Here is a 24973-nt window from a genome sequence, read left to right as displayed (position 1 = left end):
ATTGGTTTCCTAATCACATAAGCTAGTTGTCCTTGATGCTTGAATATATTCAAATGGGAATGTAGCTAGGCATTCAAATAAGAAAGAAGGTAATTAATCAGAAAAGTGGAGTAGGCAGAAATGTGAGTGGTTTTTTTGGATAACGTTTAGGTTTAATAGTTACTGGTGACAGTAACTAATAATAGACTGCAACTAATTTGCTTTCATAAGAAACTAACAAGTTGAGCACGTTTCTACCCCAGTATAGAATCCCCCAGCTATAAAATCAGTGAAAAGAAAGCACAACTTGATAACAAAACTTCCAAGTTCTAAACAGACCATATCTTTCCCTCTTTTCATTCCCAATACCAAAGATGGAGCTGCAAGAAGTCGAAAAGAGATTAAAAAGTGGAGGAGGAGAAACAAAAAGGGAGGAAGAGAATTTGGTTCATGATTCATCTATAGATTACAAAGGAACAGTTCCTCTACGTGCTTCAACAGGCGTTTGGAAAGCTTCTCTGTTTATCATCAGTAAGTCTGTCTCTCCTCATAGCTAGCCAACTCTTAACACGGTATTTGCTGGTTCATTACTCTTTCAAGTTCTGATTATGTCAATGTTTATCTTCTTACAGTAAGTCTCAGTTAAAAACTTATAATAGTTTCCACGTTCCAGTGAAAATATACGAAACCCTCTTGATGTGGTTTGAAACTCACTAGGCAAGTTACTTCACAACCAGTCTGGTGCCATCTTTTTGGTTCTTAAACTAGGTAACTGAGAAGTAAAACATGATGTGGCTAACTAGTTTCTTGGCTTTTAGCAATTTAGACCAGCAAGTTCAATTCTTTTGGCAACTGATTGAAAAAAGCTAGCTGGCAACATATTTTGACAGCAATTTACTACACGAATCAGTTGTGTCATTTTCTATCCCTGATTTGAGGTATTGTTTGTCTCCATGCATAAAGAATTTCACTAATATCAATGGAATTTATTAGTAAAAGTGGGTAGATAATTGCATTGAAAGGTGCTGATAACCTGGAGATGATAGTTTGGACTTTCTCTATGATTGTGACCGACATCTGATTTTGTACCTGAATCAGCTATTGAATTTAGTGAGAGGCTGAGTTACTTTGGAATAGCAACAAATCTCATCACATACCTCACCCAAGTGCTTCATCAAGACATCAAAACCGCAGCGAAAAATGTGAACTATTGGACAGGAGTGACGACAATCATGCCTTTAATCGGAGGGTTCTTAGCAGATGCCTACACTGGTCGATTCAACATGGTTATGTTTTCATCCCTCATATATCTAATGGTAAATAACTAAATATCATACTACATATTCTAAATATCAAATTATTATGATGATCGTTAGTCATGAATATTGGAGTAATGCTTTTGAAAATTTCGTTAATCATCAGGGTCTGAGTCTCTTGACAATGTCGCAATTCATCCCAAGTCTAAAGCCTTGCAACACGAAGATATGTCGACAGCCTAGAAAGCTTCATGTAGTATTACTTTTTGTTGCCTTGTACTTCATCTCTGTTGGAACCGGAGGTCACAAGCCATGTCTTCAAAGCTTTGGTGCTGACCAATTCGATGATGATCACTTGGAAGAAAGAAAGAAGAAAATGTCTTTCTTCAACTGGTGGAACTTTGCACTTTGTTGTGGGCTGTTTCTTGGTGTAACTGTGATTGTTTATGTTCAGGACTCAGTGAGCTGGGGCGTAGCAGATCTTGTTCTCACAATCACCCTGGCTATTACAATAGTGACGTTTTATATGGGGAAGTATTGTTACCGTTATAGAGTAGCACAAGGAAGCCCTCTGAGACCCATGTTACAGGTCTTGGTTGCAGCCATTAGAAAAAGAAATTTGACCAATCCTCAAAACCCTGATCTGCTATTTGAAGTTCCCAAGTCAGAGAAGTACTCCCAAGGAAGGCTTCTACTTCACACAAATAGGCTCAGGTAAGCAGCTTATAAGCCCGTCATACTTCTATATATAAACTATTTTGAATCATAGTTAGGGTCCATATAGTATTGCTTATCGCTTTCTTATATGCTTAAAGCAAGTCCACCCGTTAGGTCACCAGGTCACCCACTATTTACTGCTTTTTAGTGTTAATTTCACCCTCTGGGTCACGAGCACAGTGTATTTCGTGCCCTGGGTCACCCTGTACAGTGTTCTGGGTCACCATGGTGACCTGCACAGTGTATTTCGTGCCCTGGGTCACGGGCACAGTGTATTTCGTGACCCAGAGAATGAAAATATACACTAAAAAGCAGTGAATAGTAGGTGACTCGGTGACCTAACGGGTGAACTTGCTCTTAGAAACATTTTTGTTAAAACCCTGATCTGCTTTCTTATATACAATATGTATCTATTTTTGCAACTTCTTTTGTAATATGTGTATTGAAACTTAGGGAGAGTCTCCAATAAAAACATTATAATAGTGACTCATTGAGAAGTTTCAAGTTCAACAATTGAATAAATTATACTATAATTTTTAAAATAACACCGACATTCAATTAAAAATTGAAGATTGAATTTGAATGTCTTTAATTAATTCTTAATTTCTTATTGTAAAGTATTCATCGGGGTGATTGAGCCTTGGAACGCACACCTCAATACTAATAGGATTTGATCCGTAGGTTTCTAGACAAGGCCGCAATAATTGAAGAGAATGAGAACTACCCATCTTGTGAACAGAAGCACAACCCTTGGAGATTGGCTACATTGACAAGAGTGGAGGAGTTGAAACTCATCTTGAGCATGATCCCCATTTGGCTCACCTCATTAACAAATGCAGTGTGTTTGGCACAAGCCCCGACCTTCTTTGTTAAACAAGCTGCTACAATGAACCGAAATATTACTAACAACTTCAAGATCCCACCAGCCACCATTTTCTCTCTTGGAGCCATTGCAATGCTAATCTCAGTCACTGTCTATGACAAAATTCTTGTTCCAGTTCTACGGAAAGCCACCGGAAATGAAAGGGGTATGAATATCCTCCATAGGATCGGATTTGGGATGATACTTACGGTGATGGCAATGTCCGTGGCAGCACTTGTTGAACGAAAAAGGCTAAGATATGCAGATCCACAAGCTATGAGTGTGTTCTGGTTAGCACCCCAGTACATAATTCTTGGTATAGGGGATGCATTTACTCTGGTCGGTTTGCAAGAGTATTTCTATGACCAAGTTCCTGACTCAATGAGAAGTTTAGGGGTTGCTTTGTACTTGAGTGTGATTGGGGTTGGGAGCTTCTTGAGCAGCTTTTTAATTATTGCTATAGATCATGTTACAGAGAAGGATGGGAGGAGTTGGTTTGGGAAGGACTTGAGTGGAAGCCGCTTGGACAATTTCTTCTGGCTTTTGGCAGCCATGAACGGGTTGAATTCATGTGTTTATGGGTATGTGGCTAGGGGTTATACCTACAAGAATGTGGAGAGGAGAGTGGTTTTGGGTGATAATTCTGTGACTAATGGAAATGATCAATCCATGGCTTAATTTGTGTACATATGGAATCCTGTGTTATTTAGTGATTGCTTCCTTGATATTCACCATTTTTATAGTCTTGAAAGTTAAACTTTTTTACTTATATTAATTTTGAACTCTCAAAACATATTTTTGCATTCGAGATGAGTTTTAAAAATTGGACTTTGACCCAAGGTTGGAGGTCATGACCTAATGCTCATAACATTAACCCTAGATGTTCAATGTTTGTCATGTGTCAGTATGTCACACATATAACCAGCTTTGGTAAAAGGTAAAAATCAAAAGGTTGTGATTAAGAATTTCTCTACTGTTTAAGGATAATAGAATTGAGAGAGATTGATGAGAGAATTGTCAATCATATTATTGAGAATAGGAGCCCTATATATAGGGATTACAAAGTACATATTCTACTGTTACAAGGAATACTAATTCATCTATGATTAGGAATTCTAGAACCTTATCTCCTATTGCTACTCCTAGTTTGATAAGGCACACTAAGTCGATTTTCCTTCAACACTCCCCCTTGTGCCGCTTAAAACTTGGTGGTAACGCTTCATTCGTTGCCTTGTTAAAAACTTTGCCAGGTAACAAAAACCCTGTGGGATAAAAATAACCCTGGTCGAAGGACAAAAAGAGCACAACACGTCCTTCACTCTTCGAGATCGAACATGTAGACATCATAACTCCCCCTGATGTCGATATCTCCCCCTGATTGCTACAATCGTGGGAGTTCGGATAACTTTCTCAATCTGATGGTCTTCACATGCTCCTCGAAGGTGGATTTAGGTAACGACTTAGTAAATAAGTCCGCTACATTATCCTCTGATCGGATTTGATTCACTTCAATCTTTAGAAGTGATTGTTGTTGCTGATTATAAAAGAACACAGGCAATATGTGCTTGTTGTCGCCATTGATGAAACCTAACTTCATTTGCTCAATACAAGCTGCATTATCCTCAGAAATGCATGTAGGTTAATCCGTGGTAGACTTCAAACCACAACTTCCTTGAATATGTCTTATTATAGACCTTAGCCATATACATTCTCGTACAGCTTCATGTAGAGCAATAATCTCTGCATGATTTGCGGAAGTAGCAACAAGGGTCTGTTTTGTAGACCTCCCAGATATTGCAGTGCTTTCCATGGTAAAGACATAACCCGTTTGGGAGCGACATTTGTGAGGGTCAGAGAGGTACCCTGCATCAGCAAAACCCATCAAAACATTGTTGTCGTTTTAATGGAGGGGAATAGGGTGAGGCCGGCCACCATGGGCGTCGGCGGCGCTGGCGGTGACAACATGGTCGACGGTCATGTTATGGACGGCGGCTCCATGCCTAATGGGGTCCGATCCCATTCTTCCGTCATTCCTCTTCTCTCTGTAGGGATAAAATAGGCCCATATCAATCGTACCTCTTAGGTATCGAAAGATTGTCTTTACACAATCCAATGGCGGCGTGTTGGCGCAGAGCTATGTCGAGCTAACAAGTTCACTGCGAATGAGATATCTGGTCTTGTGCATTGAGCTAAGTACAATAATGCGCCTATTGTACTTAAATAGGGCACTTCGGCCTCTAATGGTTCTTCGTCCTCATCCTTTGGACGAAACGAATCTTTTCCGGGCTTAAGACTACAACCGATCATGGGAGTACTCACAGACTTTGCTTTATCTTCATTAAAACACCTTAAGATTTTCTGAGTATATGCAGACTGATGGATCAAAATCCCATCACTACGGTGCTCGAGTTCTAAACCGAGACAAAACCGTGTTTTCCCAAGATCTTTCATCTCAAATTCGGATTTCAAATATTTAGCAGTTTCCTTTAACTCATCTAGAGTTCCAATTAGGTTCATGTCATCGACATAAACTGCTACGATTGCAAATCCGGAACTTGTTCTTTTAATGAACACGCATGTGTATATTTCATTATTAATATATCCCTTCCCAATCAAGTAGTCACTTAGACGATTATACCACATCCGTCCGGATTGTTTTAATCCATATAGTGAGCGTTTTAATCTTATTGAAAACGCGCTCCGTGGTTTAGAGCCACTTGATTTGGGTAATTGAAGTCCATCTGGAACCTTCATATATATCTCTGAATCTAGATCCCCATAGAGATATGCTGTAACCACATCCATAAGCTTCATGTCAAGTTTTTCTGAAACTACCAAACTGACAAGGTAGCGGAACGTTATAACGTCCATTACGAGAGAATATGTCTCCTCGTAGTCGATTCCAGGGCGTTGTGAGAAACCTTGCGCCACGAGGCGGGCTTTATATCTAACCACCTCATTTTTCTCATTACGCTTTCTAACAAAGACCCATTTATGGCCAACAGGTTTTACATCTGGGGGTGTCTACGTTATAGGCCCAAATACCTATCTCTTTGCTAGTGAATCCAATTCAGCCTGGATCACATCTTTCCATTTAGGCCAATCCGCTATTCGTTGGCATTCTTCAACAGAGCGAGGTTCGATATCATCATATTCTATAATTCCTTTTGCAATATGATATGCAAATGCATCATCAATCGCCATAGAATTTCTATCCATCATCTCATGTACACTAGTGTAATTTATGGAGATCTCTCTAATCTCTGGAGTTGGTTCTGACATTGGAGCGTCCCCCAATGATGTCTCTTGGACATAACCATAATCCGGAATATTTTCATGAGATGGATTATTTACATTGATGATTAATGGATTATTCTGTGCTAAACTCGCTTTCTTTCTTGGGCGAGAATCCATCGAACCTATGGGCCTCCCGCGCTTCCTAGCAGGAGCCATGGGCCTAGCCACAACGTCACCATCACTGTGAGAGGGGACGTTGGCGCCATACTCATGTACTCTTGAGGTGGCGTCATGTCCTCTAATTTTAGGGACATCAATCTTTGCAGACACGTTTGCAGCAGGTATGTGTGATCTCGTCACTTTTGCGATATCAGAAAACGCATCAGGCATCGATTCTGCTACGTTCTGAAGATCGAGAATTCTCTGCACTTCAATTTCGGACTGTGCGGTTCGGGGATCAAGATGAGACAGAGTGGGGATGTTAATGCTTTGATCCGTTGGGGATCTAATTAACGATAAGTAAAGAGAGAGAGAGAGACTGACACAAGATGTATAGTGGTTCGCCTCCGCCTGAGCGGGAGACTACGTCCACTTGAAAGCTACACTAGTGTGTCGAGCCTTGCGGCCTAACAAGATTACAAAATATGTAATGGGATGTCCTAATTGTGGGAGGGGGGCATTCCTCTTATAGATGAAGGAATGCCCTTCCTATACTTATTCTTCGATGTGGGATAAGTTTTCACATAATTCTAGTATAGAAAGCTTAGAAGCATGTAGAAAGCTATGTTGTGGTGACATCTTGGCGAGGGCGGGAAGGTGGCTTCCCGGTGGCGGATTTGTGACTTCCGGATACCGCCGCGTAGCTTGAACATAGGGCTACAAGATGCGAGTAGCGGTTGGGCCTTGCCATGTCTCGTGGATGTCTCAAAGTGGGTGTTACTTATGCTTGGTGACGTAGTAAATACTCCATATTGTTGGAGGTATGTACAAGTCCCCGAAGTCCCCAAGTAAGAGTAGCTTCTTGGTTGGGGAGTTCAAATCATGAAGTCATCAAGCATAAGTAACTGGGCGGTACGGAGCCCCTACAAGTCCCCGAACTCCGTAAGCAAGAAGGGACTCGTTAACCTGCACAACAAAAACAAAAAGCAGGCATACGTAGAATGCTCGTAGCAGAGTGACGTTAGCGGTCCGACAGTGGGGCGGAGCGCGTGCGGGCGACCAACGCTGGCGGATGCCGTGTTTGTCCGGAGGACCTGGTTCGCCACGGTGGTTGTTGTCTGGCGGAGACCACGGAGCGCAGCGGGGAACTGGAGCTGCGCGGATGAGGTTGGGCGGAGCTATTCCCGGCGGAGCACCGGAGCTGCAGAGTCCGAGTGCGGCGGAGAGTCCTAGTGCGGCGGTGCGGCGGCGCTGATGGTGGTGCAAGGTCGGTGGTGTCCGCTTGGCGGAGGAGTTCGCCGGTGCCTGAGCTCAGTGGAGATCGAAGAGTTTGGCTGAGCTGCAGGTTGAAGTGCAGCGGAGATGAAGTCGGGCGGGAAAGTTGAAAGTTGGAGGGGTGCCCAGAGAAGATTTCTGGGTGTCCAGAGAAAATTTGGCCGCCCAGATTTTTTTTTTTTTTTTTTTTTTTTTTGTGTATGGCGTTGACCAACCATTGATCAGCCTTGCTCGGCGGTGACCGAGCCCATGGGCGTTGACCGGATGCTGACGGGCGTTGACCAAGCTTTGACCGCCCCATATGCTGGTGTTTTGAGCAGTTTCTGCAAGTTTTGACCACTCCATGGGCGTTGACTAACTCCGCTGGGCGTTGACCACGTGTTGACCAGCCCGCAAGGTGCAAATTATTTCTGCACACTCTGCTCTAGTTGCCGCCAAGAAACATTAATTCAAACAAACTCAAAGAATGAAGGAATTTCTTCAAGCTCCGCTGAGCAGACTTAGCTCATGGAAGGTGACGAAGCCAATGTGTTGGCTTCCCACAGACGGCGCCAATGTTAATGCTTTGATCCGTTGGGGATCTAATTAACGATAAGTAAAGAGAGAGAGAGAGATTGACACAAGATGTATAGTGGTTCGCCTCCGCCTGAGCGGGAGACTACGTCCACTTGAAAGCTACACTAGTGTGTCGAGCCTTGCGGCCTAACAAGATTACAAAATATGTAATGGGATGTCCTAATTGTGGGAGGGGGGCATTCCTCTTATAGATGAAGGAATGCCCTTCCTATACTTATTCTTCGATGTGGGATAAGTTTTCACATAATTCTAGTATAGAAAGCTTAGAAGCATGTAGAAAGCTATGTTGTGGTGACATCTTGGCGAGGGCGGGAAGGTGGCTTCCCGGTGGCGGATTTGTGACTTCCGGATACCGCCGCGTAGCTTAAACATAGGGCTACAAGATGCGAGTAGCGGTTGGGCCTTGCCATGTCTCGTGGATGTCTCAAAGTGGGTGTTACTTATGCTTGGTGACGTAGTAAATACTCCATATTGTTGGAGGTATGTATAGGGGACAGACCACGACAATTCCTGTCGTTCCTGTTGAACATTCATGTTTTTATCTCCCCCTAGAGACGGGAAGACTGTCTCATCGAAGTGACAATCCGCAAATCTTGTGGTAAAGAGATCGCCTGTCAAGGGTTCTAAGTAGCGGACAATCGTTGGAGAATCATATCTAACATAAACGCCTAATCGTCGTTGAGGACCCATTTTGGTGCGCTGTGGCAGCGCAATTGGCACATAAACTGCACACCCAAATATGCGTAAGTGTGAGACAATAGGCTCATACCCAGTCACCATCTGGGACGCAGGGAAGGGTTGAGTGGTAGTGGGCCTCAGACAAATAAGCACAGTTGCATGCAATATTGCATAGCCCCAAGCAGAAATAGGGAGATTGGTGCGCATTACCAATACCCTAGCGACCATTTGTAGTCGTTTAATGGCGGCTTCTGCGAGACCATTTTAGGTGTGAACATGAGGAACTGGATGTTCAACGTCTATCCCAATGGACATGCAATAATCATGAAAAGGTTTTGATGTAAACTCCCCAGCATTGTCTAATCTTATAGACTTAATAGGATGATCAGGGTGGTGAGCCCTTAACTTAATTATTTGTGCTAGGAGTTTAGCAAATGCAGCGTTCTTTGTGGACAATAGCATGACATGTGATCAGCGTGTCGATGCATCAACCAACACCATAAAATATCTAAATGGTCCGCATGGTGGTTGAATAGGTCCACAAATATCACCTTGGATTCTTTGCAAGAATGGTATATTTTCTTTAGTGTCCTTTGCGTAGTATGGTCTCGATCCTAATTTTGCTAAAGAGCAGGCTTTGTAGAACGAATAATGGGCTTTAGAAATAACCAATGAGGATTTTGATTGAGCCACGAAGTCACAATTGACTTTAGAAGTAGAAATTGGAGTCAGGGGAGCAGAGGTGGCGTCAAAGCCACCCTTGGGTCGCAGGGGGATGGCGGCGCCGGCCTGTGGTGGCCAGACTTGAAAGGGGAAGCCGCCGTGAGGCGCAGGTGCTCCTCCTTGATCCAAATTTCGAGTTTTACTTCATTTCGTTCTGAAAAAGGGATGTCCGTGTGAAGTCTTTAATATACGGATCATCATGTCACGACCTGGGTGTCCCAAACGATCGTGCCAAAGCCTATATGTGTCGGAATCCCATAAATCATCTCTCATGACATGGTTGGATTCAATGACTCGAATAGTGGTTGCATACAACCCACTAGAGTGACACATAAGTTTCTCTAAGATTCTTTTATGTCCGTAGTCATTAGAGGTGATGCAAAGGAACTCCTGTCCATTCTCACAATGCGTTTCCGCATGAAAACCATTGGCTCTTATATCTTTTAAGTAATAAAGTTCGAAAAACATGTCCATGACATGAGATAAAATAAATCGATACTTTATTAATAATAGCCAATGATTACATCAAAGTTTCGTGACCATAATCTAATCTAAAGTAAAATCAAACATTAGACAAATTGTAGTCATTCAATTCGTTCGGTAATTCCAATTAAATATGACCAGGGAAGTAGAGAGAGATGTCGGTGGAGCAAAGCTCTCTTAAGTACCACTAATCTCAATTACTTTCCTAGACATCATACTTAATTGAGTACGCCTAGAGGAAAAGAGATAATCCAATAAGTCATTTTATTGATTAAGGCATAATTGCCATTACATAATTCTTGGAAATTAAAAGACTATTCTGAATAAAAATCTGCGGCATTCTATCTTCATCGCCAGATTTAAAGTCTTTTATAGCTCGATATCTTGATTACCATTGATCAGGTACTCCATAAAATACCATGAAGATGATGCTCTCTTGATTGAGATGTATTGACACAATACTATGGTCCCTAGGACCAATGGCGTTGGAATAGTGCAATCATGGCCAAAAAGTGGCGCCATGGTGTCCAACCCTATACCCTCAACGTCATGACTCCTATGGTCATGTTAGGGTTTTCTCAATCAATTTGTTCTTTTGTGTTTTCCACAATCATGCATAAATAATATGATGCAGAGAGCCTCCGAACAATATTTCATAACTCTTTCAAAGTTTTAGTGAAGCAGATATTATTCCATCGTGCTTCCATGTTCGGAAAGTTGTGAATGTTACTAAAACGTTCACTAGGCGCAACCCAAAGGTTGTTAGCGTTATCCTCATTCATGTACTCAAACTGGAGGGCCATATTCATGTGGCGCTTCATCAGGGTAAATGCCTTGGAATTTTCTATCTCAGTTTGTGAGTCTTGAGCGGTTCCTTTAGAACATGGCTCTTGGATTGTAGGCAAATAAATATCCCGTGCCCGTAGAATCCAATGGAGTAAAATCGAGCTCGTTCAAGTTTGATATCCAAAAAAGAGAAACAAGAACGGATTAGTTTCGGAGTCAATGCTTCCACGAAAACTAGTATTAAGATTTCCGAGCCTTAATGCTACCAAGAAATCGATTTCCAAGAAATTTGGATTAGACCGAAACAATGATTTTTGAATGATCAAAATAAATGCTCACGAACGCTCTTAGTTCGTTAAATCGATGCTTACGGACGCTCTTAGTCCGAAGTCTTACGAACGCTCTTAGTTCGTTAATTGCGTGAATCCCCACGATTCCGCTTTTCAATGATCGAACCCACGTTATAAGAAAGGTGGGATGTAGAAGAAGGGAGGTTTTCAAGTCCCCGAAGAAAAGAAGGAGAAATTAAAGTACGAAAAACGGGAACTTTAATTATAAATACTTACTTGTTTGTTTGGAGCTTGAACACTTGATTCTTGAATTTTTGAACTTTCGGAAGCTTGATACTTAGTTGGGATTGCAGATGCTTCTTCAATCCTAATCTAGGATTGCAGGTTATTTACAATCCTGGTCGTGGCTTAATTGTTCGGTGGTGATGGTGGTAGTAGGTTTGAGTTACTACCGAAGGTTGCAGGGATGCAGGCCGAAAACTGCTTCAATCCGGAGTTAGGATTGCAAACGGTTTGCAATCCTGGTTTTGGCAGATGGCTCGGTGGTGATGCAGCAAAGAATTTTGATTGCTGCCGAGTATTGCAGGGAGTTAGGCAGAAAGCTGCTGCTGCTGGTCCGGTTTGGTGGTCCGAAAAGGCTGCAGATGTAGCTAGGAAGTAAACGCTGCAGGGGCAGCAGAGAACACGAGCAGCAGGGGCAGCGATACAGAGCTGCAAGCGCATGGGCGCGCAGGCTGCAGCAAAGGAGTGCAGGGGCGCGTAGCGTGGGGGGCGCGGGGGCAGGCTGCAGCGAAGGCTCGGCTAGCTCGGGCTAAGGGCTGCGGTGGTGAAAGAGGATTTTCGGGTTTTGGTTTTTGGTTTTCTGTTTTGTGGTTAGGGCTCGTGCTGATAACGTGTTTAAGGATAATAGAATTGAGAGAGATTGATGAGAGAATTGTCAATCATATTATTGAGAATAGGAGCCCTATATATAGGGATTACAAAGTACATATTCTAATGTTACAAGGAATACTAATTCATATATGATTAGAAATTCTAGAACCTTCTCTCCTATTGCTACTCCTAGTTTGATAAGGCACACTAAATCGATTTTCCTTCAACATCTACTGCATTGCCTATTTCTTTCTTGGAACCGGTACCATATCTTTGTCTTTGCTAACCACACTGCAGCAGTCTGTATGTAACTATGTAAGTATGTAACTGTGACTCATGTACGTCTTCCTATCCTTCATCAAACCACTATCAATTCATACTAACACCTCTCTCTCTCTCTCTCTCTCTCTCTCTCAAGCTTCACAACCCATCCATGGCGGACGAGGGTTTCGAAGCGTTCCACGTCCCCCGACAAAGCAGAAGAGACCAGTTCCGAGTCGTGAACCTCCTAACCAACCCACCACAGCCACAGCTCTCACTATTCACACCCTCCACCATGCCAACCCCCCAACCACCACTTTCCCCACATTTCTCCGATCACGACCACCGTGTTTCATTTGAAGGTGGTGAGTTCAGAAGCTCTGTCCCCCTAGGCCCTTTCACGGGCTACGCTTCCATACTGAAGCGGTCCAGGTTCCTCAAGCCTGCCCAGCAGCTCCTTCAAGACTTCTGCGGGTCGGATCGATCCGATTCGAATCTTGCTCTCCTTAACTGCTTCATTGGAAGAGGAAGAGATCAGATTAGTGGAGTGAGTGATCGGGTCGAGCTTCAGTTCAAGAATTCTAGGCTCACCATTATGCTCGAGGAGGTACACTTATCACTCGCCTTAATTAATTGCATACATCTAAATTCTATGTACTGCTACATCAAATTGTTATTAGTCATTCTTAATGAACACTACTAATCTAACGACTCTTTCAAATTGAATTATTTCTAAATTAGTAGACTGCTAATTTAAGACTCCTTTTGAAACATATCCTGTTAATTGAGGATCCTAGCTAGAGTTTTTGAAATTTTGATTTCTTTTTTGCATTTTAGCATTGCTATTTTTGTCGATAGATATTTTTATCATTACTATAGTATGGAATAAAATAGTAGTATAAGGTTTATCACTTTTATTTCGATTGATAGAAAATTTGATTGAGACTGGCAAGGGGTCACGATCACATCAATCATTGATTTGGTTCAGTAGAGTCATGGCAAAAAAAGATGTATTGTCTTGTCACACTGTCACAATTTAATTTCCAATGTTTCTGTTTTTATTCGCTTGGACTCAGTTTACCCCTGGGCCTCGGACAAAAGAAAACACAGTGGTAGCGCATTGGGCCTAGGGGCCTGTTCTATACCTTAAAGCCTATTTCTGACCCAGATGAAGGCTGGATCTATTCATTTTACGAAAAAGCTTTAGCCGACAAGTAGTGGTATCGGTTAATATTAGCGGGGTTGTGTTTATGTCGTATCATTTCATTCTTTGTGTCGCTAGTTACTTTATAGCTTTTCAGATTGTATCGAACATTGTTAACCCCCAGACACTTGTTTCTTAGGTCTACAAGAGATATAAGTTATACTGCCAGCAGATGGAGTCGGTTGTTGCATCATTTGAAACCATTGATGGGCTTGGAAATGCAGCTCCATACATATCTTTTGCCATCAAAGCCATTTTGAAGCACTTTGGTTGCTTGAAGAATGCCATTTTGGACAAACTTCAATCCAAAGGCAAGAGCAGTGTCGGCGATTTTAGCCATGTTAAAGATGGGATTAGGGGGGTTTCGGGGGTTTCTAGAAGAGGCTTTCATAGCCAAAACCCAAGTCATGAGAACCTGACCAACAACTTTCATCTATCGGAAATTCGATCCCAAAGAGGACTTCCGGAAAATGCAGTGGCTGTGATGAGGACATGGCTTTTTGAACACTTCCTTCACCCGTGAGTGACTTCTCTATACTTAACCAAATGAGCGACTACATTCATTCACAAACGTAATAAATTTCTATCTTATATAACTTGGGTTTGTTCATTTTCAGTTATCCTAGTGATTCTGAAAAGCAAATGCTAGCTCAACAGACAGGCTTATCAAGAACTCAGGTGAAGCTACTATACATTAGGGTTCAAATCCATTTAACTTGTGATGCATTTAACCATGTTGGTATCTATCTTTGGCTATATGCAGGTTTCCAATTGGTTTATCAATTCAAGAGTAAGACTCTGGAAGCCAATGGTGGAAGAAATACACAGCCTTGAAACACAACAAGCTCCAATTGTTTCGGTTTCAGACACAACGAGCAGAAACACAAGAATGGCGCCATCCCTTTGCTCTTCGTCTTTAGAGAACCCTCTCCATTTGGGGAATCTGCCCCAAACTAAACGCTGTAGAACCAACAAACATTCTGACATGTCTAAGCAGAGTGAAACACAAAGGAATGCAGGAGATTATGGGAGTTTATCAAGCAATTATTTTCGTATGAATACCGGAAGCCATGAAGGTGAAGTTTCTTTAGCATTAAGCCTTCAAGCCAAAAAATGATCAAGAATGTTTCTGCCAGTGCTAGCTGGGATTTGCTTTTTCTTTATGCTTCTTGGATAAGTATATGTATAAAGCAAGAGAAAGCTACAGATCAGGATTAATGCTTTGCTGATTAAGTGCTAGCTTGTTTCACTAAGTGGAGAACCATATATTATGTTTTAATCATAATTGTATTGTGCTACATTCCAAATACTTATCTGATTTAATGGCACTAGAATTAATCGTCACAACCCATGATTTGGGCTGAACAGCATCTTGTTCCACTGGACTATATCTTCTGGTAAGTAATATTCTATTGAGTGAAAGGGTAAAAATAATCAAAAGAATAAACATAATCTCAAATTGACCAAGGCTTCATCAAGTAGGGTTTATTCTACTATGGATTAAGCAAGGTATATATTCATTGGTTTCTTGCTTATTTGACAACCAAAACTAATCTTGACTATATCCAAAATCATGAAGATACCAAATGAAAAATCATGAAGATACTAGATGAAGAGTATACTGCTTTCTTGCTTCTCTTCATAAAAAGAACATTCTAGTTGAATGGAAATATCAACTACATTATTTTAACTGTTTGAAAATATCTCTTGTAAAATCTACTTCATCATCCATATTTAACATGATTTTTTTTTTTGGTCTGAAAACATATTTAACATGATAGTCCGACAAAAACACATGAAGTGCTGCATTATATTCTTTAAATCTCAAATTGATCTCGATCATAGAAAAATCATAAAAATTTGAGATGAATGACATTTTCTCTCGTTTTAGTCTGAATTTACTGCTACTCTAATGCATATCGGTAAAAAAATAGGTCAATGGTGGAAAACAAGGTTGGTGACTTGGTCGGTGGTTGAAAATAATATCGGGGAAAACAAGCCCCTGTTGGATTCCCGAGAATGCTACCTGGCAATCTTTGAGTAGACATTACAAAAAACCGACTTACGTTAACCTCCACAGCTGTCATCACCGAAATTGCACGCGCGAGAATATGCGAAACCGAAACAAACAGATATTCCGCCAAAGGTTTCCATCTCCTGCACCCAGTTCCACTCTAATATCATAAGTCCGCATCCTTCCACCGACCTAGTAATATCTGATCCGACGGTGCAGAAATCTTGTTCCACTCCCCTTATGCCACGTTTCTCGTTTTACACTAGGACTGACCGTGGGGGAGCGGAGCTATCAAACTCCGTAAGTTGACGATGACTTAGAAACCCTACTTTTTGAGTTTCGGTCACCGAACGACGTCGTTTTGGGACTTTCTTCTCCTCTCCCCCTTCCTGCGTTCAAATCAGGCAGAGGCAGAAGTACCCAAAATCGAAATGAAGCTTCAGAGCTGAACAAAAGAGCGAGCCGCTAGGGTTTTTACTGCAATTGATTGTTTTGCTAGGGTTTTTGATTCACTAAGGGTTTTAGAGTTTGGTGAAGTTTGGGGGATTCTAGGGCACGGTGGGAATGCAGACGGAGGCGAGAGTTGGGGTGGTGGTGGAAGGAGGAGGAGCTCAGAGAGCTTTACATGCCGGCCATGGAGGCGGCGTCGCCGCAGTCGCGCAGTCACTGCCGCAGCCGCAGCCGAAGTCGAAGTCTCTGCAGCAGTCTCAGATCGGAACAGTGTCGCAGCTTCTCGCCGGAGGCGTGGCCGGAGCTCTGGCTAAGACTTGTACTGCGCCTCTGGCTCGGCTTACTATACTCTTTCAGGTTTGCCCCCCTTTTTTTTTCCTCTAATTTTTGCAGAGCTGAAGTTCTTATTTTTAAGTTTTATTTCTGAAAGTAATTTACTTTTTTGGGTAATTAGTATTTGTTATGGGATTTATTGGTATGAATTTGGAGTGTGGTGTCTTTGTGTAATGGAAACTTGGGTAAAAATGTGGCCTTTGAATAATGTTGGAGTGTTTTTATACAGTTATTGGTTTAGTAATTGTGGACTGTAATTTAAGGTATCAGTAGAGCACTATGGTTGTGTTTAAGAGCATAAAGTATTGGGCTGTAGTTAATGTTGAATGTAAAGGTTTGCTTCTTTGAAGCTCATAGTTGTAGTTGTTGCAGATGTGTTTATGATATTTGTTCCGCTTTTGTGGTTTTTTAGTTCTATGTTGTGATGTAGTCTGCCTAGTGTGCAGTGATTCTAGCCACTGATCTTTAAACTAGTTTGGTTATGGGTAGTGAAAATTGGGTGTGTCTGATTTTGGTAAGAACTGCTTTATTGAGAATTATCTTATCTTTTCAGATACAAGGCATGCACTCGGATGTTGCAACTATGAGAAAAGCTAGCTTATGGCGTGAGGCCTCAAGAATTGCTGGTGAAGAGGGATTTAGAGCTTTCTGGAAAGGAAATCTGGTTACGATTGCTCATCGTCTTCCTTATTCTTCTGTCAATTTCTATTCATATGAGCAGTATAAAAAGGTTTGTAAAAACACTCACAGTTTAAGTAAGTTGTTGATTATTATATCTTGGCATTTAGTTCATTGGATTTTATGTGGTACAGATTCTGCATACAGTTCCGGGACTGGAAAATTCCAGGGATAACATGAGTACAGACATTTGTGTACATTTTGTGGGTGGAGGTTTGGCAGGAATAACAGCTGCAACAGCCACATATCCTTTGGATCTTGTAAGGACACGCCTTGCAGCTCAGGTAAGATCAGATGGTTGGGAGGCAATCTTTGTTTTCTTTTACTAGATTTTACTTGATTTGACATGCTTGGGAATGCTATGCAGCATGCTGCATGTCTTTGAAAGTTGATCTATGAGTTATCTTTTCTTTGTTAAAATCTATCTGAAACTTTGCGGTCTGGAGGTAGATTTGAATCAATTACCACACATGCAACTATTCAATTCAGTTTCAACCATCTGAACCTTTGGGCATTTCTGTAGGTATGATTGCCTTAAAGCTCTTCATATCTACTGCATATATTGCAAGTCCTCTCAATTTGTTCTTGGCATGTCTACGCAAGTTAATCCTTGAGTTATCATTTTCTTTTTTAAAACCTACCCGAAAGTTTGCTATCCAAGGCAGAGTTTGTATCAGCAATACACATGCATATATTCTATTCAGTTTCAACACTTTCAACCTTTGGGGGTTGTTGTATTGTGCTCTCGATTGCCTTTAATATTGATTGATTTATTTTGCATGTATATTTTGTTTTTGTCCTAATTAGTTTGTACTTTGCAGACAAATGTAATGTACTACAGAGGCATTGGGCATGCTTTGCAAACTATTAGCAGGGATGAGGGTATCTTTGGTCTCTATAAAGGACTTGGAGCAACCCTCTTGGTATGCTCCTATTATTATTGTTAACTTCATTTATGCTTAAAATTTCTTCTTGATGTGCTGCTGACTCCTGGACTGTATATAATGCAGGGTGTTGGGCCCAGTATAGCTATCAGTTTTACAGTATATGAGACATTAAGATCTTATTGGCAGGCAAACAGGTGATTACTTTTCTTTATGGACTCCGCAATTTTAGGGTCTTCATGCCCTTTAATTGTCATTCTATGCATCCTATTTTCAGGCCTAACACGATAATTTTAATTTTGTGTCTTTACATTAGGCCTGATGATTCTACTGTGCTGGTTAGTCTTGCTTGTGGGAGCCTTTCAGGAATTGCATCATCAACAGGTGAGTGATCCTAGACGTTCTGTTTGGAATTCCTGAGGGTCTTTAAGATGGTCTATATTTTTTTAAATATGTACTGACTACTGAGGGTGGTGGTTGTGGCTGATGGTTTCATTTAATATGTACTGAGAAGTCATAGTTTTCAAAATTGTCAGTGTCTTGATACTTGGTCAGCTAGCTTTAATGGTGGTTTTATCTATTTATTTTTTATTTATTTAAATAACCCATGTTGCAGTTATAAAAGGTTTTTTTTTTTTTTCTCACAATTTTCTGTTCCAGTGATGTTTTCTGTTGGTTCTACTTTTTTGTGTTAATTGCTCAAAAAACCCCAACCTGAATTTTTGCATTTAAATTGATTAAAACAATGCTATTACAGTTAGCAATGTGGTTTAATTAATTACTTTGTTAACTTAGAAACGCCAAAGACGTTGATGTATATAGCTGTCTACTATGCTTTTGATGCAGAGAAAACAGGTTGTGGTGCAGGCTCTGCACCAAGTCTCTAACCAGACTGAACCCTAGAGTCAGTGACAACAATGGAGTGGTTTTTAATCTGCATTTGGGAATTGTAGTAAGGAAGCTGACAAGAAATTGTTTCTCCTTCGTCATTCATCAAACATAATTTTTTTAATAATAAAGATCTTATTTTGACTAACTTCATTCAGCATTTCTTCGGTGACTTGTCTCCCAAAGATTTGCAGTCAGTTCTATTATAGGGTGGCACTACAGGTGAACCTTTGTTCTCAGTTATCAAATGTGAGAGGTGTCCTCTTTGAGGTATGCTTCTCACTTAGGCTTCCTTTTCCAATGTCTTCATGGGTATTGGAATCCGTCAAGCCTCACTGGTACAGATGGGAGTACTGTGTTTATCAATTTGCATCAACTATGGATTAAGAATAATTTTTTTTTCTTCTCAAAGATTGAAAATGACTTTAATAGGGTATTGGATAACATTTCTATTCCTTTAGAGACTGGACAACCTAGGTACTTTCCCGTTAGTACAAGCAGCCTATGAGTTTTCTCTTTACTCGTTGGGTGATTTGTCTTATAGATAAATACAATCAGTCAAGGAGCAGTTATGGGACCTTATTCGTGGTTTTCATGCCATACCTTTTTACAAAGCGTGGTTGCAGTGGTGTTAATTAAATAACAAGAATGTTCAATTTGAATGTGACAAATTCCGAACAATATGCTTGCATGTTTATGTGATCATATGTTGCAACTTTATCTTTTTGTCTTTGTGGTCTGAAGTTTTCGTCTTCATTGGCCTGGTTTAATTTGTTTGCTTGTTATGGATTTGTTCTTTGGTCTGCATGATTACAATAGCCTTGTTCTGTTTGTGGTTGATGAGGTTTTTGACCTTGTAGAATTCACATCATAGAGTATGAAGGAGTGTCATGCAATAATTGTGTTACCTCCTTATATTTCATTCTCACTCTATTATGCAGCAACATTTCCATTGGATCTCGTGAGGCGGCGCAAACAGTTGGAAGGGGCTGGTGGCCGAGCGCGTGTCTACACAACAGGTCTTTTCGGTACATTTAAGCACATATTCAGGACAGAAGGCTTGCGCGGCTTGTATAGAGGAATTCTACCGGAATACTACAAAGTGGTACCTGGTGTCGGCATTTGTTTTATGACATACGAGACACTGAAGATGCTTCTTGCAGATGTTAGTGCTACTATATAGTAGGTGCACATCTTTTTAAGGGAGATACTAAAGAGGAGGATGTGATTTGAAATTGTTATAACTAATCTCATGGTAGTTTTTGCAATGCTGCTGTGAGATACTAGCATTTTTCCATGTATAGATTTAGGATCCAATATTACACTTAGAAATGTATGCAACACACTTTCTCTCACAGTTCTAAAAAGAATATTAAATCTTCTTTTTGCTGGGCTGCAATTCTTGCATCAGTAATGACTAATGACTATTTTGTCGTAGTTCTAATGTATTCTTCTATTTCTTAAGAGGAAAAAAAGAAGGCTATGTTGTTACCCACTTTGCTTTCCGGAAGTTTAATTTTGTATGAGTTTGTATGAGTGAGGGAGTCCATGACTAGGCACTACATGGACCATTTAAGCAACTCCAAATAGTAACAGTCCTTCCCTATTTTTTTTTTTTTAATTTATTATTCCTATTATTTTCATGTTACATATCCCCAAGGATCGTCTCTTGCCCAGTACCATATCTGATAAACAGGAACATTATTTAACGGGGTTCTTTTTCCCAAAAAAAGAAATGAAAAAAAAAACCTATCAAACAAAACCGATCATCTGTAACGAGAAAGAAACAAAGATACGCATTGTTATTGGTAAGAGTGGCATTGGATGTGTTATCCTCAAAGGACTAGAGCTTCTTTGATGAGCTCAATCCTTTTGGGGCTGGCAAAATAATTTATATTAAAAGAGACAGGAATAGGGATCATATTGTTTTCGTATTACAATGGGAAATTTCCAGTGAGACGAATGTGATCCAGAGTACGACGTAAACCATACTTATTGACAGCTGCATTAGCTGCTCTAAACCCTCCACCATATGCTGGGGAAGAATCATTCGCAATTTGATGCATGAAAAATTCACCAAGCTTCTGTTCAACATTCGACTTTCCACCCTTTTTCGATGAGGATGAGGAAGTGGAAGAAGAAGCTGCAAATGTAGACGTGGATGGCATGTTTTTGAATCCTGGCATTACTTCTGTTTCAAGCCACATGTATGAAAGCACTTGACAGATACCTTCCTCTACTTCAGGATTAAGATTACGGTAGCCTGCACAGTTGGTTTATTCAATAAATGATTTCCTAATGAGAATGCAAAGGTTCATATGAGAGAGCTTCAGAAATACAAACTTACCTTTGAGACGTAACCAGCCGTGCATCAACTCATGAGCAAGGATAGCACCTGTTAGTAATCTGCATTTCCAGAAAGGACACTAAATAGTGAGATGAATATTGCAGAGAACTGAGTTTTATATAGAGGAGATATTGCAGAAGTTTCCCATTACCTTGGAAGGCTATAGAGAACAAGAATGGCAGTAACTTCACATCTTCGAGTCAACTTTTGAGGTTGGGTTCTCATTCCGATAAGTTGATGCCCTCCAATTCTTGGCCTTTTGAGTATCTAAATGGAGAAGCAGACAAAATGCTTTGGTAAGACTCTGCTTGTGAATGATTCATTATTAACGAAGAAAAATATAGATTGTCAAAGTTGTAATATGATTCATACACTGGTGACTGTCTGCTCTTCAGAAAGGCATAAACCCCTTGTCTCGGGCATGTGATGGAGGCCCTGCAAAGAACCAGTTTTAGATTATGGACTTCCAAAATAATCTATAACTTAAAGGAACAGAGCAGGGTATCATTACATTCTTCTCCCCGACAATAGCTTCGTTAAGTGCTTGTCTTTCAACCAGAAGCATGGGAATTTGCTGATCTAACTTCATGTTCATTCCTTCATAATAATCTCTGATGGCATGATACAATGGCTGACAATCACCAGTATCCATGATAGCTGATTCCATACATTCAAAGCATAGACTCCGTCCATCTCCCACTGAAATATATCTTGCATCCCAAGACTGTAAGGAAGGGAAAAGAAGAAAACAGACAATTTGATCAGTGATTTCCATTTTCAACAATTTCTAGAGTTTTAAGAGAAAGTATCACAGTGCAGGTTTAGATGAGTACCTCTAAGCGTTCACAACTACAGCAACGAGCTGTGTTATCATGTTCATGTGATGGACAGTATTTTTGTGACCAAAATGGATGGCATCTATACTCGATCAAACCAGCTTGATTCGTTGGAATCTGAAAGTTATTGAAATGAAAGTTTATCAATGTCAATTCATATCACCCATCGTTACCAAATCCCAGAAAATAATAAGGTTTAGATGAATTATAAGTCAAAGTAGACTTTTCTTACAAATTGATGACAAACTTCACATTTTGGATGGGCCAGCTCCTTAAAACAGGACTTATGATAAGGATCCCTCCCTGATAGAGAAAACTTGAATCAAGAGAAAAACACAGGTAAGGGCTAGATGAAAGCAAATATATATACATGATATGAGTCCAAGAAAGACAAACTAATACAGTTATACCTCATTCTCAACAATTGGGCGACCACAAGAACGACAGCAGAAGCACTGAGGATGAAAAAATGTCCCCATGCAGCCCAAATAATTACCGTAACGTATATCTTGCTGACAACCACCACATATTCTGCATATTACAGGCAAAAAGGACAGGATCAGTAATGTTCAAAATAGGAAGTCATGATTTTTTTTTTTCCTAAACTTGCATTTGGTTTGTTTCTTCTCAGATTGTATAGGATTTGACAATATGAGAGAATAAGGGTGCTACCAACTTTAGACTCTGGTGGTCACAAACTCATGAAATTCTGTAATCAGTTGCAGCAACTTTCAAGCTTCATAACACAATCGATCAAATTATCGACCCTAAGCTACACAGAATTACAAGTACAACAAAAAATTCTTACCTAGTTCCATACGGATTATACTGAGGAACTGGAGGGGCATATGGAGGATATATTGGTGGATTTATATCCTGAAGTGACCTAGCAAGCTCGTTATCTTTGTCCTGCCATCTATATCCTGGGAATAAAAACTAAAAATTAATCTAAAATAATTGATAATTGTAAACACACAAACTTATGCAGAGTAGTAAAAAGAGTTTAGTTAGATCTTGAAGAACATAAAGCCTACCACTGGGTCTCTTTGAATCTTCAGCCAGAGAGAGCGCAATTGCATGGTCTAATTCCTCTTTCTCTTTCTGGGTTCTAGACCGCTCATCCTGATAAAAAGGAGAGAAACTAAATCACAAAAGTTCAGATATCTAGTCATATATAATTGAAGGGAGCCTTTTGCCTAAACCCACTCAATAGTAGTCACCACTGTGCTGGGAGACATAGGTGTTACACTCGTACATGGGAAATGAAAGGCTCTTGTAGTTGTTACAAAATGTTTGTTCTTAATAATATACACCCAAAGCATATAAGGGCATCAAGCATTGGCTGTGAACAACAATTTACAGGTTCTATTGACCTACTAGTCAGGTCTTAATTTAGAATCTAATGCAAAAGTTACATAATGAGAAAATTTTCATATGAAAATTTCTGGACAGTTGAGTAACACCAATATACTGCAAGCTAATGCTTTATGGCATCATTATAAGTTTATAACCCTACATTGCAGTAAATTGCAAAATGAAGATGCAGAGGTAATTCTACCAAACCCCGGCCCATTTGTTTGCGACCTCAAAAGAATCCTTACTTGAGTAAAACGTTTCAGATTGAATCTGTTATTTTGTTAAGTTGTAACTAGATCCATTAACAATAGCAAGAAGAGAAATATCTTGGTCATAATTTACATTTTAAAATTTTAAGACTGCAAGTAATTTGAAGCAACATTACTTGATTAAATAGTTGCAGCCAAGTTAGAACAAAACTTTTCCATAACTTCCTTTTAATTAGTACCATAACCAATAACCACAATCAGAAAAAAGTAAGAAACGACAGAAAAGAGAGAAGGTTGTTCTAACCACAGATCTAAAAGGCGCACGCCAAACCATGTTTTCGTCGCCAATAAGCTGATGATTGCGATTCCCAAAAGTTCCTCCTCGATTGTTCCCGCTCCTGAAAAGTTTACTCAGCCATTTCATAAAGCGTGACTTCCTCTCTGCGTATGAAGAAACAAACTCCCCTGCTTACCAAAAACATTTCAACCACATCTCCCAACTAATTACAATTCTTTCCACAGAAACAGGCGGTACCAAATTAAAAAAAAAAAAAAAAAAAAACCGATGAACTAGCCGAATTGCTGAGTCTTGATATCAGGAAAATATAGATTATACCATAAACACAAGGGTGAGAGAGCTGGTTGACACCTGAGGGAGCCATGAAAGACTGAAATGAAGCTCCTATTATAGCTCTAGGCTTCGCCGGAATCACCAAGGAGCTTGAAAAGGACGGAAACCACAGAGAGAGAGAGAGAGAGAGAGAAAGAGAAAGAGGAATTATTTGACGGACGGTTTGAAAGAAAAGGGGAAGAAGAACAAGGCAATAGGCATCGTCCAAATTAAAAAGCGGAGAGAGAAAGATGGAATCTCTGAGAGAGAAAGAAAGTCATTTTCTCGACAGATTCTTCGCTTCGGCACTAAAGCAATCGAAATCCGACTTCTGATCTCCAAAAAAATAAAGTGGGGGAGTTCGATCAGAGACAGAATGTCCACACTCGCATATTTATACAATCAAGTTGTGTGCGGCCCCGGCGAGAGGGCTAGGGAATCTGGTGAAGCGGAGAACACTAAAGTTTGCGGTGCAGGACAGCACAAGGAATCGGAACGAAGAAGAAAGGTGCGGTGTGCAGACGCATCGCCGTGGATTGGAGAGTTGGAGATTAAACGAAAGAATGTTCTTTCTGCTTTTCTTGCTTTGCTTTCTGGTTTTGAACTTTTTTTTGTGTGTAACGAATTTATGAATTTCGCGCGGGTTAATAATTGAAAGGTCGTTTTTGGGTTGGTTAAAAGCGGTCTGGATATTCGATTAATTTACGGAAGTGCCATTGCACTTTTCAGCTTTTGCTGTGTCAACTGGGGGGGTTAGGGGTGTGTTTGGAGGTCTGGAAAGTGCGGCCGTTGTCCAATGAACGACGTCTTCGCTTTATACCCGCCAAAAGTGCCGAGTTGATCAGAGCCAAACGCAGCTTTAGATTAGCATCAGACCAAAAAGCCTTCTTCATTAATGGTGGTCCACTAAATATAACATGTTTTTATTCTCAATTTTTTTCTTAATTCCTTTTTTTTTTTTGGGTTGTCAATATGATAATCCTCTTTGCTTCCTTTGGAATTAGATACT

At 40.4% G+C, this 24973-nt stretch overlaps 4 protein-coding genes across 13 annotated transcripts; 3 read left to right on the top strand and 1 right to left on the bottom strand.

Moving 5' to 3' along the window:
* Positions 1 to 91: 91 nt before the first annotated feature.
* LOC133715704 (protein NRT1/ PTR FAMILY 5.6-like) lies at positions 92 to 3548 on the top strand. The gene is made up of 4 exons (XM_062142323.1): positions 92 to 510; positions 1078 to 1295; positions 1402 to 1949; positions 2634 to 3548. The coding sequence occupies exons 1-4, from the start codon at positions 354 to 356 to the stop codon at positions 3490 to 3492; spliced, it is 1782 nt and encodes a 593-aa protein (XP_061998307.1). The 5' UTR covers positions 92 to 353; the 3' UTR covers positions 3493 to 3548.
* An 8619-nt stretch (positions 3549 to 12167) lies between these two features.
* On the top strand, positions 12168 to 14598 carry LOC133715926 (BEL1-like homeodomain protein 9). Its single transcript, XM_062142627.1, has 4 exons — positions 12168 to 12762; positions 13499 to 13878; positions 13977 to 14037; positions 14123 to 14598. Exons 1-4 carry the CDS (start codon positions 12328 to 12330, stop codon positions 14474 to 14476), a joined length of 1230 nt encoding a protein of 409 aa, XP_061998611.1. The 5' UTR covers positions 12168 to 12327; the 3' UTR covers positions 14477 to 14598.
* Positions 14599 to 15721: 1123 nt separating this feature from the next.
* On the top strand, positions 15722 to 20005 carry LOC133715215 (uncharacterized). Of its 4 annotated transcripts, none has more exons than XR_009848962.1 (9): positions 15722 to 16180; positions 16710 to 16886; positions 16969 to 17118; positions 17656 to 17757; positions 17845 to 17915; positions 18035 to 18102; positions 18565 to 18670; positions 18793 to 18876; positions 19548 to 19686. XR_009848962.1 is itself a non-coding variant. In XM_062141623.1 (7 exons), exons 1-7 carry the CDS (start codon positions 15938 to 15940, stop codon positions 19787 to 19789), a joined length of 1053 nt encoding a protein of 350 aa, XP_061997607.1. In that variant the 5' UTR covers positions 15722 to 15937; the 3' UTR covers positions 19790 to 20005. The 4 variants fall into 4 exon arrangements, 1 of the variants encoding a protein (XP_061997607.1); XR_009848961.1 differs by having other exon boundaries at positions 18765 to 18876; XR_009848963.1 differs by lacking the exon at positions 18793 to 18876 and having other exon boundaries at positions 19548 to 19687.
* Positions 20006 to 20379: 374 nt separating this feature from the next.
* On the bottom strand, positions 20380 to 24554 carry LOC133718032 (protein DA1-related 2). 7 transcript variants are annotated; one of them, XM_062144817.1, is made up of 12 exons: positions 23971 to 24554; positions 23659 to 23819; positions 22824 to 22911; positions 22598 to 22712; positions 22200 to 22320; positions 22022 to 22105; positions 21787 to 21906; positions 21465 to 21677; positions 21326 to 21388; positions 21105 to 21220; positions 20954 to 21012; positions 20380 to 20869 (listed from the first exon to the last, which is right to left on the bottom strand). In XM_062144817.1, exons 1-12 carry the CDS (start codon positions 24014 to 24016, stop codon positions 20541 to 20543), a joined length of 1515 nt encoding a protein of 504 aa, XP_062000801.1. In that variant the 5' UTR covers positions 24017 to 24554; the 3' UTR covers positions 20380 to 20540. The 7 variants fall into 7 exon arrangements, with proteins under 7 accessions (XP_062000801.1, XP_062000802.1, XP_062000803.1 ...); XM_062144818.1 differs by having other exon boundaries at positions 23659 to 23795; XM_062144819.1 differs by having other exon boundaries at positions 24004 to 24554.
* Positions 24555 to 24973: the final 419 nt, after the last annotated feature.

The sequence above is a fragment of the Rosa rugosa genome, chromosome 6 (genome assembly GCF_958449725.1).
Source record: "Rosa rugosa chromosome 6, drRosRugo1.1, whole genome shotgun sequence".
NCBI lineage: Eukaryota > Viridiplantae > Streptophyta > Magnoliopsida > Rosales > Rosaceae > Rosa > Rosa rugosa.
Note: the sequence above shows the minus strand (reverse complement) of the source record. Positions and strands in the feature narration are given on the sequence as shown.